This window comes from Sciurus carolinensis, chromosome 2, assembly GCF_902686445.1.
Source record: "Sciurus carolinensis chromosome 2, mSciCar1.2, whole genome shotgun sequence".
NCBI classification, from domain to species: domain Eukaryota; kingdom Metazoa; phylum Chordata; class Mammalia; order Rodentia; family Sciuridae; genus Sciurus; species Sciurus carolinensis.
In genome coordinates, this window is record NC_062214.1 from 77,139,012 (window position 1) to 77,154,818 (window position 15,807).

General features: G+C 35.2%; 1 protein-coding gene and 1 long non-coding RNA gene across 8 annotated transcripts in view; one reads left to right on the top strand and one right to left on the bottom strand.

Moving 5' to 3' along the window:
- Positions 1-15,807, top strand: part of LOC124977826 (uncharacterized) — a 36,677-nt gene that overhangs the window by 14,123 nt on the left and 6,747 nt on the right. The window lies entirely within an intron of this gene.
- Positions 6,013-15,807, bottom strand: part of Zfand6 (zinc finger AN1-type containing 6) — a 71,434-nt gene continuing 61,639 nt past the window's right edge. For 6 of the 7 annotated variants that reach the window (XM_047541698.1, XM_047541697.1, XM_047541696.1 and 3 more), the window contains 2 exons: positions 9,495-9,608; positions 6,013-6,986 (listed from right to left, as the gene is read on the bottom strand). In XM_047541698.1, coding sequence (XP_047397654.1) covers positions 6,838-6,986; positions 9,495-9,608 — 263 coding nt within the window. In that variant the 3' untranslated portion in view covers positions 6,013-6,837. The remainder of the gene's footprint in view (positions 6,987-9,494; positions 9,609-15,807) is intronic. The other variant, XM_047541695.1, reaches the window with a different exon arrangement.

The window sequence follows — 15,807 nt, forward strand, 5'->3', positions numbered from 1 at the left end:
TGTTAGCTATGTTTTTGGTAATCCTTTTTTTTTTTTTTTTTTTAAATCTAGTTCAGTAACTTTCTCTGTATTCCTAGTTTGCTGAGAATGAGATTCAATAACTTAGATAAAATGAACCAATTCCTTGAAAGGCAAAATTACCAAAACTAGTAAAAAGAGAAATTATCTTCCTAAATTGTTATAGTTAGGTTGTTTGCCAAATATTTTATTGAGTAGTTTTGCATTTATGTTCATGAGAAATCTTGATCTATTATCTTACAATATGTCTTTGTCTGGTTTTGGTATTGGGATAATGCTGGCCTCACCAAACAATTTAGGAAGTATTTTCTCTGCTTCTACTTTCTGGAAGAGATTGTAGAAAAATAAGTATAATTTCTTTCTTAAGTATTTGGTAGAATTCACCAAGGCCTTTCTTTTTTTCTGGTAGGTAATCATTAACTCAATTTCTTTTTTCTTATTTTTTGGGAGGTAGGGTCCTGGGAATTGAACCTTGGGGTGCTTTACCACTGAGCTACACCTCCAACCCTTTTATTTCAAGACAGGGTCTCGCCAAGTTGGGCCTCGAATGTCATCCTGCCTCAGCCTACTGATTCACTGGAATTTGTCATGTGCCACCGCACTCCGTGTAATTCATAGACACAAGCCTGCAAAGATAATTTCTCTTTTTACTAGTTTTGGTAATTTTGCCTTTCAAGGAATTGGTTCATTTTATCTAAGTTATTGAATCTGTGGGCATAGAATTGCTCATGATATTCCTTTACTATCTTTTAATGTCCCCAGGATCAGCAGTAGTGGCCCCTTTTTTTCTTCTGGTAGAGTCACTTTTTAATATTATAGGTATGTTAGCAGTCTTTGGGATGCTAAGAGGTTTCCTGATGTTGCTAAAGTCTTTCGATAGATTTTATCTATCTTACCTCCACATTCCTAACTTTCCATTCTACTGGCCTTCTGAATTAATCTTGATGCCTACATATTAATAAGAAAGGACAAATATGGACAAACAACAAAAAGCCAGGAAGCCAGTCTGTGAAAAGATGCTACAACAAACACTAAGTATTTTCTTCAATTCCCTAGAATATGTTTAGATGTTTCTCCTAGAGTGAAAAAGGGATAGTTTAGCCATTATCAGATAAGTATAAGTAAAAAAATGGCTTTTGTATCATATGTTTGGAATAAAGGAATAATTTCAAGATTGTACTATGCAGTTCAAGTTAGGGGAAAGACATTTATGCTAGACTTGGACACAGAAATCCCAGACAAAAATACAAAGAACAAAGTATGAGAGAATGTGATTTATGTTTTAGTACTTAGGTGTTAGTGAAGCCTTCAGACTGTGAATGGATTTTTGTGAAAAAGAAAGAAAAACAAATTGAACACTGAGGCTGATTCTACAGCAGTTTCATGCATAAGCTCCAGTTCCAAAATGTGGTCATCAAATCAGCTTTATAATTAACTTTTTAATACTTTGGACTTAAGGTAGAAAATGGATTAATCATAATCCTTGGTTCATGACACTCTCCACATTAGTTCACGGATAGCCTGCTTTTAGTTATCTAAGTATCCTGAATTAATCACCTCCATAAAACTGGGGTCCTTACCTCAAGTTACCATTTGCTAGCCCATCCCTTGCTGCCTTTCATCTAAGGGTATTATTGAAAATTTTTCATCACTACCTCTTTTTTTTTATAATCTTTTTTTAAATTTATTTTTATTGTAAACAAATGGGATACATGTTGTTTCTGTTTGTACATGGAGTAACAGCATACCATTTGCATATTCATACATTTACATAGAGTAATGATGTTTGATTCATTCCGTTATTTTTTTCCTTTCCCCCACCCCTCCCACCTCTCTTTTCCCTCTATACAGTCCCTCCTTCCTCCATTCTTGCCCCCCTCCCAACCCCCATCATGTGTCATCATCTGCTTATCAGTGAGATCATTCATCTTTTGGATTTTTGAGATTGGCTTATCTCACTTAACATGATATTCTCCAATTTCATCCATTTGCCTGCAAAAGCCATAATTTTATTATTCTTTATAGCTGAGTAATATTCCATTGTATATATATATACCACAGTTTCTTTATCCATTTATCAATTGAAAGGCATCTAGGTTGGTTCCACAGTCTGGCTATTGTGAATTGAGCAGCTATGAACATTGATGTGGCTGTATCTCTGTAGTATGCTGATTTTAAGTCCTTTGGGTATAGGCCGAGGAGTGGGATAGCTGGGTCAAATGGTAGGTCCATTCCAAGTTTTCTAAGGAATCTCCACACTGCTTTCCAGAGTGGCTGCACTAATTTGCAGTCCCACCAGCAATGTATGAGTGTACCTTTTTCCCCACATCCTCGCCAACACCTGTTGTTGCTTGTATTCTTGATAATCGCCATTCTAATTGGGGTGAGATGGAATCTTAGTGTAGTTTTGATTTGCATTTCTCTTATTACTAAAGATGTTGAACATTTTTTCATATATTTGTTGATTGCTTGTAGATTTTCTTCTGTGAAGTGTCTGTTCATATCCTTAGCCCATTTGTTGATTGGGTTATTTGTATTCTTCGTGTAGAGTTTTTTGAATTCTTTATATATTCTGGAAATTAGTGCTCTATCTGAAGTATGAGTGGCAAAGATATTCTCCCACTCTGTAGGCTCTCTCTTCGCATTGCTGATAGTTTCCTTTGCTGAGAGAAAGCTATTTAGTTTGAATCTATCCCAGTTATTGATTCTTGCTTTTATTTCTTGTGCTATGGGAGTCCTGTTAAGGAAGTCTGATCCTAAGCCAACAAGGTGAAGATTTGGACCTAGTTTTTCTTCTATAAGATGCAGGGTCTCTGGTCTGATTTCAAGGTCCTTGATCCATTGTGAGTTGAGTTTTGTGTAGGGTGAGAGATAGGGGTTTAATTTCATTCTGTTGCATATGGATTTCCAGTTTTCCCAGCACCATTTGTTAAAGAGGCTATCTTTTCTCCATTGCATATTTTTGGCACCTTTGTCTAGTATGAGAAAATTGTATTTATTTGGGCTTGTGTCCATGTCCTCTATTCTGTACCATTGATCTACCTATTTTGGTGCCAATACCATGCTGTTTTTGTTACTATTGCTTTGTAGTATAGTTGAAGTTCTGGTATTGCTATACCCTGTTTCATTCTTCCTGCTAAGAATTGCTTTAGCTATTCTGGGTTTCTTATTTTTCCAGATTAATTTCATGATTGCTTGCTCTATTTCTGTAAGGTATGTCATTGGGATTTTAATTGGAATTGCATTGAATCTGTATAGCACTTTAGGTAGTATGGCCATTTTGACAATATTAATTCTGCCTATCCAAGAACATTACCTCTTCTTTTGATATAAATTTCATCTATGACTTGAAAATGTATTTTCTATTTTTTTTGTGTGTGGGGGTGTTGGGAATTGAATCCAGGACCACATACATGCTATTCACTTTGTCACTAAATTATACTTCCAACTTTTTAATAAGGGACTATATGGTCTGTTTTGGTTTTTAATTCTTACTTTTAGGTCACTTCGCTTTTGCTTGTTTACTATACTTCTGTTTTGTTGTGTCATTATGTCTTTTCTGTTATTAGTGTTGTGTCATTATGGATCATTAGTTTTGGGTGCTATGTAACAGTTCATTGTATGACCATGTCTCCTTTTATTCATTCAGTTCTTCTTCGTTAAGGACTTGGCATTTCTGGGTTTCTGTTTTTGTACATGGTGTTATAAGAATTCTTCCGAGTGCATGTCTCCTACTTAATCTATGTGCAAGTTAGTCTTGGGTATAAATTAAATTTTTTGAATCAAAGGATGTGCTGAAGGCCAATTTTAAAAGATAATGCCGAGCTTTCTGAAGGAATGAACCACTTTTCATCAACACCAACAATATAAAGGAGATCACATGGAAACCTTCCAATACTAGAAATTGCCAGACTTATCTGAATTTAGACTTATCTAAATTGCAAACTTATCCCTTTGCTAGTAACTGCTGTTTTAATTAATATGGTTTCATGGTGAGTCCTGACATTTGGCAGGCCAAGTTCCTACCTCCCCGCTTTTAAAAAATATCTTAACAATTTATTCTTTCACCTTCTGGTTTAGAATCACTTAAAGAAGTTTCATGAAACAATCTGGTGGGGCTAGGCACAGTTGAAAATACCTGTAATCCCAGTAACCCAGGAGTATGAAGCAGGAGGACAGGAAGTCTGAAGCCAGCCTCAGCAATTTAGCAAGACCCTATTTCAAAATGAAAAAGGACTAGGGATATAGATCAGTGGTCAAGTGGATTTTGATGGAAATTGCTTTGAATCTATGGGTGTTTGGAATGAATGACATCTTTCTATTGCCTTCCGATCCACATAACGTGGAGTTATTGAGATTTTATCTTTAATGTTTTAGAATAATTTCTTAAAAGGTCAGCATATTGGGGCTGGGGAGATAGCTCAGTCGGTAGAGTGCTTGCCTTGTAAGCACAAGGCCCTGGGTTCGATCCCCAGCACCCAAAAAAAAAAAAAAAAAAAAAAAAAGGTCAGCATATTTTGTCAATTTCTAAGGTAAGTGGTACCATGCTAATGTTACTAGTAAATGGTATCTTCTGTTTTTCTAGTTCATAAGTATAAAGAAATCCAAGTGACTTCTAAAAAAAAAAATCAGTGTTATATTTAGCTAACTAGACAGTATTATTTCTAGTAGTTTTTCTCCAGATTTGTATTTTCTATAAAAACAATTATGTAGTTGGATGCAGTGGCACACATCTGTAATCCCAGCTATTCAGGAGACTAAGACTGGAGGATTGCCAAAATCAAGTCCAGCCTGGGTAACTTAGACAAATAAATAAATATTAAATAAGGAAGGACTGGGGGATATAGCTCATTGGTACAGTGTCCCTAAGGTCAGTCCCTAGTACCGCAAAAACAAATGCCCAATCATAAACAGGCAAATGATGAGTGCTTCCTCCTTTATTTTTAAAATATATATTTTTAGTTGTAGGTGGACACAATTTTATATTTATGTGATGCTGAGGACAGAACCCCGTGTGTCACCCGTGCTAGCTGAGTGCTCTACCACTGAGTCACAACCCAGCCCTCCTCCTTTCTTCTTTTGACCTTCGGTTTACCTTGCTCCATTGGTTGGGCTCTCCAACACAATATTAAATATAAGCTATGAGAGGGGCAGCCTTCATTTGTTTCTAAAGGAAAAAGCTTTTTCTCCCAAGTACTGGGGATAGAACCCAGGGTCTCAAGCATTTTAGCAAATGCTCTACCACTAAGTTATACTCTCAACCCCAGTTTCTGACTGTAAAAGGAAATGAGTTTTCTCTTTTTGGTAGATGAGTGGTTTTTCTTTGGTTGGTTTTACATACAAACTATCAGAAAATTACCATTTTAGATTTATCAAGAAATTTTGTTTATCATGAATGGGTGTTTATTAAGATAGTCACAGTAGTTTCCTCTTATTTTATGTTAATGTGATCATTTAAATTTATAGATTTAAACATTAAATAATCCTTATTTAGGCAAATAGAACATGTAAATAAAATAGCAAATAATTTTAAACTGAGAAATTTGTATTGTTAACTACTATCTTCATCATTTTTATGTAATATTTCATGCTTAAAAAAGGTTGACTACTAGTTAAATGTGTAAACTACCATAGGAAACAACTGTCTTTTGAAGGTCTTTCTACTCACAATTCTCCAACTGCCCAGCTGTTTGAATTGTGCTTTTTCCATTTTGCTAATCCTACCCAAAAAAGCATCTATTAGATGTTAATTTACTGTGACAGTGCAAAACATAAAATCTGACAAGGGCTAGAAAATCCAACTTCTAAGGGACAGAAAGTAGTTCTTGGTTTTGAAAAAATGCTGAGAACTTAAATTTTAATTCTATATTCCTGTTAGTTTATCATCACAAGATTAACCATAAATCAATGAGACAAACAGTAGTACTCCTAGCAAATTAGGAAAAAACTAAAAAGACAAAAGTTAACTATCACAAAGAGTAAGAAAAAAAGTAATACAAAGGAGCATTCTGGTTTTCCTTTTTATTTAATCAAAGACTGGTGGATAAACATAAATACAGCACAATTACTTCAGATCATTCTTCATATTGTATACACACAGACCAATGAACGTAATCTGAAAGAAACCTGCAGTCAGCAATGAAATGCATACAGCTTTTTTTCTTCCCTCACGCAAAAAAAAAAAAAAAAAAAAAAAAAAAAAAAAAAAAAAAAAAATCAAAAATCAAAACACACAAACTTGGAATCTCATCAGCACATACTCTCTCCTGTGACAAATGATTCAGACATAAATAGTGGGTGCAAAGAAACTATATGCTAACATATGTATAACCTTTGTTAATGAAAAAAACAGAAGCAGCCATATTGATTAAGATACATTCAGTTACTGATAACTAGTTGTGCCCAATAGGGCATTATCAAAAGAGAAATCGTGCTGCAGAGAAAAGCTATATATACATACACAATGAGAAAATAAACTGCAAGATTAATGCATGCATGTTTAATACTGGAAAAAATCACAGCCCTCCAAAATTTCTCCACGTTTGTTATAAAAGCCCTCTGCACTCAACTAAAATTAAAATGATCTTAAAAGGATAATACTTGTAAAGTTTAAGTCTCTTCAGCCACAGAAACTGCAATGGAAATAAATGTTCAGAGTCATTTTCAAAACAAAAACAAAAATCTATTCTTCTGATGACATGCATGATTAAAAGGTCTATGCAAGATACATTGCTCTACATTCCCAATGACTAGGAAAAAAAACCTCAAGTCAATTTTTAGTTTGCAGATGGTCAAAGGATTTTGTATTCCAGCAGGAGTTCAAATCTTCTGGATCTTTTCACCAACAACTACTGGATTTTCTTTTCTGATTTTCTCAGCAGCATCAGCTTTGTAATTGTAAGAGCAATTGTGTACATCTGAGTAACGGTGCACACCACAGTAAACATTTCCACACCGGCATTCAAACCCTAAAAATGGATTAATACGCGTACATGAGCAGGATGGAAGGGTGAAATATTAAGTTCTTTGGCATAATTAATGTTAAATAGCATCATGTATTTAGGGCAGCAATCTAAACAATCATTATACAAAGAAAGTTTCACAAACTACATTGTCAAAGTTCACTAGCTGAGGGCTTCATTTCTTGGGCCTATCTATAAATGTAGGTTTGTACTAGGATCAGGTCATAAACACTTCTCTGAGCTCACGTTTCTTCACTTGTGACATGACCACTATTACTTCCTTATCAAAATATGGTTGCTAAACTGAAAATGTTAGCATTTTAAATTTTACTTTTAAGCTATTTTTAAATAAATTTTTTTTTTTTTTTTTTTTTTTTTTTTTTTTTTGTGGTACCAGGGATTGAACCTAGGGATGCTCTACCACTGAACCACATCTCTGACCCTTTATACTGAGACAGTTGCTTAGGCCCTCACAAACCGCTGAGGCTGGCTTCCAACTAGTGATCCTCTTAGCTCAGCCTCCCAAGTTGCTGGGATTACAGATGTGTGGCACTGGGCCCAGCCCTTTTTAGTTTCTGAGAGTATTCTATTTGCTTAGGGCTTTGCTGCGTTGCTGAGGCTGACCTCCAAACCTCTTGCCTCAGTCTCTCTAATTGCTGGGATTATAGGTGTGTGCCACCACACCCAGCAAATGTGGAAAATTTTTAAAAATTCAAATACTGCAATGTAAAAATAAGCCTACTCTCAAGAAGCCAATCTTAACATTTAATTAAGAAAGATCAAATAAAATCTCTAAGAGAACTGTTAATTTTAACAAAGAACACAGTATCCAAAATAGCTTTCTTTTGCTAACCTCAGGTGGAGATGTGAACTATACTAAAGTGGAGTGATTAAAAGCATGGATAGGTTGCCTAAGTATCAATCTACTTACTAACGTAGGCAAATTACTTAGCCTCTCTGGGCCTCAGTTTCTGCATCTGTAATTTTGGAACAATAAGGTGCTGTAAAGATTAAATGAGGAATGTATTAAGTGCTTAACATATGGTAAACACGCAATAAATGCTACTAAATTTTAGGGTAATGTCCAAGGATTGAAACCAAAATAGTAGTTAACAGGTATGGACAGTCCTGCTCCCCCAAATTAGGATTTTATGTTATGATGGAATTTTTGTAATGGAGCACAGGACTCAATATTTTAAACACTGACATTTGATATTAATTTCCTTTATCACATTTTTTAACTTCAGAAACATTCTGTAACTTTAATGAAAGAGAAATGAAGCAAACGGTGCTGGGGATTGAACCCAGGGCCTTGTGCTTGCAAGGCAAGCACTCTGCCAACTGACCTATCTCCCCAACCCTGTATGAGATTTTAAAAGACCATATTTGATAATATGTTTCAGAATGTCTTATCTATGTCTGTATTCTTTAAATAAATACATTATTTGCTAAGGTATTATTTGCTAAGGTATGGGACAGTTTAAAACATCTTTGATATCAGCCTCTAATCTTTCTTCATCATCTCTAACCTATTCCTTAGCCAGAAGTAATCTTTCTAAAAGCATAATTTTTGCTCAGTACCTTATCTCAGTCCTTAAGTCAGATTTTTATGTAAAGTGTTCAGCATAATGCCTGGCCATGGTAAAAAATAAACGTAATTATAGCTGTAACCAGTTTCCAATTAACTCCTGTACAAGCCTTCAACCTTATAGCTCTATCTTGTCTGGTTGATAGGCAACACCCTTCTTCACAGATCTCCAATTATGCTACAGTTATGTTCCCTAATTCACAGTCCTTTGAACAGGCCCTATATGTTACTTCTCAGAGATTTGGTTCAAGCTCTTCTTTCTGCCTATTCCCATCACCTGTAATTCCTACTTGAGGTTCAAGACCCCAGGAAATAGCCTATCTTCATGATACCTTCCCTTGCCAGGTCTACGTCTTTTATAAAAATTAATTACAGTACTCTTGTCTCTGACTTCCCAGAACAGTATGACTGAACTTAATGTAATGTTCTTTGCTAAACAGTTTGGAACATTGTATTCTCCTTCTCTCAGTAATACTGTGTTATAGGAGCCAACATATATTGATTATGCATCGTGTGGCAGCAGTAGGCGTTTAATTACTTACATGTCTCAACTCACTGAAACTGCACCACAACCAATGATTAGCCCCATTTTACATACAGAAAGCACTTCAGGCTTCACCATGTACTTTTAAAATATTCTCTCCTTAAAGACAGAACTACATGTTAGCCCTTTCCTAGCACCTGGCACATTGGAATTACTTTTCTAATACTCTCAAATTCAGCTGGAATGAATTTGTAAAGGAAAAGCTATTCATTTTATTTTTAGGTATATAATTGAAGCTATTTTTATTTCTTTAAGAAAATTCAGAAGCTAAAGTATATTTAATAGTAACTCTCCTGGGAAAAGAAATAATCTTAATTGAAGTAATAGTAAAGCATGTATTATTTAAAAACATAATTTTAAACCATTTGGTTTAGGTCCTTACCGGTAAGTCCCACTTTCTTCCTGCACATGAAACAGCGATTCTTTTTTTGTTTTGGTTTTTCAAGAGATTTGCTTTGCTCTTCAGATGGCTGCTGTGCTGTGTCTGATACTGAAGCTGACAAAAATAGGAGGGTAGTAAAATTTAATTATTCAATGAGATTTGATATTTGGGTGGTGTCCTCACTCAAATACCCCACCAATCCATTTAGAAGATAGCAGAGTTTATTAGCTTCAAATGATGTCCATAAATTACAAAATAGTTTATAAAATATGGCTCCCTTTTTGTTATAAATGTGTGTGTATATATACATGTAGAAAATAATCTAGAATATATAACTGTCATGTTACTAGTGCCTCTAGAAGGTAGACTATAGATTTTCTTCTTTTGGTTTAAACTATTTAAGAATTTTTCTAATTATATATTCTATAAACACTACTTGGGTATCCTAAGGGGAAATGCAACAAAATAGCTATATGTAGACTTCTTAATATTGTTTGGGGCAGAATTACGTGGTTTCTCAAAGAACCTTGTTCAATGAGATCTGTGATCTCACCAAGTTTGTTTATAGTTCTCAGAATATTTCACATAAAAGCATTTTAAATGTTAGGAAAAAGAAAAACTGATGCAAAAAAGTTTTAAAGTGTTATAATTAAGATAATACATTTACATACTGAAACCAAGACCAGATGCACTAAGATTCAGGTAAAATCAGTGCTCCTAAATCCTAACTATGTGCTCCACTCCTGCCCCTAACCATTCTGGCTCTCCTGAGGGCTGTCACCAGAGTCAGAGTCTATAACAAAACCCTGCAGACATGACATCTTGTTCTGAAACAGTGACTTGCCATGGGTTGAGTTCTCAACCTCCTCCAATTTTATCTCCCCAATTAAGCCTTCCCCAGGAATCCACTGCTCCACCCATGTATATTAGGAATATGCTGTGTAACTGTTCAAAAGGGCTTTCCATTTGCTTCATTCAATCTAGGTTCTCTTCTTTTTTAAGGCTATCAAATACCCTTTCCTCACTTCAGTTCTTTGCAGCACCTCACTCTGATTACACTTAATACCCTTAGTACATATTGGGCACTTTACATAAGTCCCCTCCTTCAACCATGCTTCCCACATTGCACCCAATCATCTGCCTTAAGTGGAAATCTAATGATCCCCCTCAATATTTAAAATTCTTTGGTGGCTTCCCATAAATGTCCAGGATAAGGCCCAGGGGACCTTCATGATTTTCTTCATCCTTGTCTCACCAATCCTCAATGATAGATATAGCATGCTTCAGCCACACTGAAATACATGTTTCCCTACATTTAGCAAATTCTCTCACTTCTCTGGGCTTTTGTCTAAGTTGTCCTTTTCATGTGGCATATTCTTTCCATGCCAGTTCTTTGTACCTGGCAATTTGTCTTTTTCTTTTTGGGTACTGGGGATTGAACTCAGGGGCACTTGACCGCTGAGCCACATGCCCAGCCTTATTTTGTATTTTATTTAGAGGAAGGGTCTCAATTGAGTTGCTTAGCGCCTTGCTTTTGCTGAAGCTGGCTCTAAACTATTGATCCTCCCGTCTCAGCCGCATGATCCACTGGGATTACAGGTGTGCACCACTGCAACTGGCTCCAATTTGTTCTTCTTGTTGAAGCTTACATAATTACCTCTTCCTCTAATGCCTCCCTCACAGCCCTGAAATGGAACACCCTGCCCTGTGCTTCACACAACTGCCTGTTTAACATAGCTTACTATGAATTCTAGTACCTCCAACCACTCAATAAATAAATAAATAAATAAATAAATATCTACTGAACTGAATTACTGAGTCACTTATCTGTTTTATCTATGTGTCCTGTTTCCCTAACTATACTGTAATCCCACTGAGGAGGGATGGTATCTTATTCTGTTTGAATCTCCAGCACTTCTTACAGTGAACAACATATAGATGCACAAACATTTGCTATATTGGATTCCAACCTGCTTATGTTAACATTATATTTTAACAAAATATGACATCAGACACACACTATAAATTAACAAGTAAATATGTACTAATGAAGAAATCCATAGCATGATTACTCCATCTGAACCATACTACAGCTAGACAGAAGAAAGTTCTAGTAATGAAAACATTTTATTTTTGAAACAGAATATGAACACACATAACCATTTGTTTTTAGTAACAAATGTCCCTAGAATGTGAGTTCTGAGGGCGAGAGCAAGGACTGAATGTCATGTTTACTGTTTTATCCCTAGACTCTAGAATAGTATCAAAGCTATATATAAAGAACTCAAAAATAATTCAAAAAATTTTTTAGTTGTAGGTGGACACCTTTATTTATTTCCACGTGGTGCTGAGGATCATACCCAGTGCCTCACATGTAATAGGTGAGCGCTCTACTGCTGAGCTATAACCCCAGCCCTCAAAAATAATTTAACCTGCAATCAGAAATGAGACTATTATATTTATTGTCTTTGAAATCTACAGCCATAATAGTTAATTTGTTTTCTAAAATCAATGATTATTTAAGTAAACTAATAGAAAAAATGCTTTAATGGCAGTAACACTGTCACAGATTATAACTTTTAAAAAACTGGTTTAATTACTTACTAATAATGGCATTTGGAAATGCATACAAATGCTATTACTACATAACTCAACAAAGACATTTCACAATATTGACTCTAGAGATTTAAGGCAAATGGTTTTTTGTTTTTCTGAGAAGTTTTACTGTATTTCCCAGGCTGGCCTCGAACTTGTGATCCTCCTCCCTCAGGCTCCTGAGTAGCTAGGATTATGTGTGCCATAACTGCCTCAAATGGTTTCTTTTCAACTGAGGAAAATGCACAACTTTTAAAGATTAGTATGCTATCTAACAGTTTATAAGCTTGGGACCAGTAAATATTAAGTGCATCTCTGTGAGACGAAAGTTAACTCCAGCTTACCTGAAACTAGGGACTGATAGATCAAATTTAAACACTAAACATAGGCACAGTACTCTGTAGAAGTCTATGATTTCCAGAAATTACCCTGTTTTCTCAGCTTATACGTTCTATGAGATTTAAGATGAAAGAATACCTTATCAAATTCTAGTTATGTATAAGGAAATAATTCAACCTTCAAAAGAGCCATACGGTGGACAAAAGGTCAGAGGATCATAATCTTATTGAACCTAAAGCCTAAATAAGGACAGTTTCCTCAGAACTAGGTAGTTTTTCATATTCAGAAGTGAGAATTGGAAATAGACTGCCTGTTTGTTAATAATTAAAATAGACGAATGACTATATTGTATCCATTGATCCTAAAGGTCTACATGTAAGGCCTATGTGATGGCATAAAGGCTGTCAAATAAGATGTATGGATGGCACTCGTACTAGCCACTACTGTTAAGATATTTCAGAAAGTAATGGGCAGGCAAAATAGTTTAACTACCCACATGGAGAATCACATTCAAGAGGAACAAGGCCCTCTGCTCTGGGTCCTGTTAAAAAAAAAAAAAAAAAAAAAAAGAAGAGGAAAAAGAAAAGAAAAAAAGTGTACAAATACATAATAAGTACATAAAACTAAGCACTACTTCTGTTTAGGACATATTCATATATACACTGTAAAGCTGAACTTAAGGTATTAATAGGTAAACCCTAAACATTATCTTAAATATATCTAATTGTCTTGGCAGTAGATACAATATTTACGTAATATAATATATATCCTCCTTTACTCAAAGAGTCATGATAAGTTTCCTCATTCATGAATTAGACAAAGCTTTTTGTTTTTTTATTTTGCAGTATGGGAGATTGAACTCAATCATGCAAGGCAAGGTTTCTACCACTGAGCTACATCCCAGCTTCAGAATTAGAGTAGGTACTTTGAGGACCGTGCCTTTTTTTTTACATTTTTTTTTTTTTGGGTTGTAGATGGACACAATGCCTTTATTTTATTTATTTATTATTTTTATGTGGTGCTAAGGATCGAACCCAGGGCCTCACACACATGCTAGGCAAGTGCTCTATCACTCAGTCACAACCCCAGGTACCCTCCTGCCCCGTGACTATTTCTGATCACCTTTGTACACTCAGTGCTAATGCAGAGCACGAGCTCAATAGGTACTTTGAATCAATATAGACTTTTATAACAACCCACTGGGATAAAAGGCATTTCTCCTCTCTAGACCTCATTTTCTTTTATGTAAAATGAGGACTTAAAGACTGAATGAACTGCAGGCCTCTCCTAGCTTGAAAATTCCTTATGAAATGAAAAAAAATTTCAATATTCAAGGAAAAGAAAAGGATCTGTATTAGGAGAAGCATCAAAAAGAAATGAGTGTTTACATTTAATATTTTCTAGAAAGCACATTAAAAGTAGAAAGAGGTAAAATATATTATCATTTAAAAATGTAATTCATATAAAAAGTATTAAATATTTTATGTTAGGAGTATTAAGTCTTCAAAACCCAGTGTACATATCATACAGTATAACTAACACATTATGCACTAAAAAATCTTATTTGACCAGCGACATCTCATGAACTTAATAGTAGTCAGGGGTAATAATCCCAGTATCAAAAAGACAGGAAAGAAAGGAAGGAACAGAAAGAGGAAGGTTGGGAAAAGTAGGAAAGAGAGCTCAGTAGCTACCTGAGGCTAGTGGTCAACATACTATATAGAGCACCCTACAGAGATCAATTTCTGTTAGTAGCTATTAGGGACAAAAACTGGTACATCAATCTTGTAGGTTCAGTGTTTTAGCACATGCTTAGCATACATGAGGCCCCAAGTTCAATCCTCAGTACCAAAAATAAAAAATAAACAAATAAAAAAGCAAACAAAACCCAAAAGCTTTAAAATGACTCTTATAAGTGATTTTCTATTATCTGATTACAAACAACCTTTCCAGGTTTAGTTATAACATAAACTAATCTGCACTAGCCACTTCAGCAACTTATTTTCTATTTCCCAAATTTCATGTTTTCCTAACTGTATTACTTCTCATAGTTTCTTCTCTAGCAAAATCCTTGTTTGCTGGCTTATGTGTGTTGTGTGGGTATTTATAATTCACCCTTTAAAGCATACTTACAATTCAGTGGTTTTTATATATTAACAGGTTGTGAAATCATTACCCCCCTTATCTAATTTCCTAACATTTTAATCACTCTCAAACAAACCTCATACATATTAACTCCCTACTTCCCACAGCTCCTGGCAACTCCTAATCTTCCTGCATGTATAGCTAGGCCTATTACGCATATTCTATATAAACTGGCAGGACACAGTATGTGGTCTTTAGTAGCTGGCTTCTTTTATTTAGCATAATATTTCAAGGTTCATCCATCGGTGGCATAAATCAGAATTTTCTTACTGTTTTGGCTGAATGATATTCTGGTGTATGGACATACTGTTTTGTTTCTCCAATCATTATCTGTTCATGGCCCTCTGAGTTGTTTCCCATTTTTTTGGGGGGGAGTGGTGGTTATTGGGACAATGTTACTATTAGCATTCATGTACAAATATTTGTGTAGACATATTTTTCTTTCTTCCTTTTCTTTTTCCCTTCCCTCCTCCCTCCTCCCTTTCTTTTGTGTTGAGGACTGAACCCTGGCCTCTAGCCCAGGACGCTTAGGATTGAAAATGCTTAGTCATATGGTAATTCTATTTATCTTTTTTTTTTTTTCTCCTTCCCACTGTACTGGGAACTGAACCCAGGGGTATTCTACCATTGAGCTATATCTCCAGCCCTTTTAATTTTTAGTCAGGGTCTCCCTAAGTTCCAGACTATTCAACTTGTGATCCTCCTGCTTCAGCCTCCCAAGTACCTGAGGTTACAGGAAATGTCCCCAACTCAAGTTTACTTTCTTAGTAACTGCTAAATTGTTTTCCAAAACATTGGTACCATTTCAAAATCCCACCAACAATGTATAAGGGTTCCAATTTCTATACTTATTATTTTTACTAATTACATGTAATGCAATCTATCCTCTGTTTGATTGTTATTGCTTTAGGTGCTGTATCTAAGAAATCACTGCCTAATTCAAGGTCATAAAATTTATATTTGTTTTAAGAGTTTTTAACAGTTTTAGCTCTTATGTTTATTTAAGTCTTTGATGTGTTTTGGGTGAATCTGTATAGAGATATGGGCCCAATTCATTCTTCTGAATGTGGATGAGGTTGTCCCAGGATTATTTGTTGAAAAAAAAAAATTACTTTCCCCTTGAATGATCTTAGCACTATTATTGAAAAATCAACTGCCATAATATTTGAGTGTATTTCTGTACTCTGAATACTGTTCCACTGATCTATATGAGTATCCATGCCAATGTCACAGT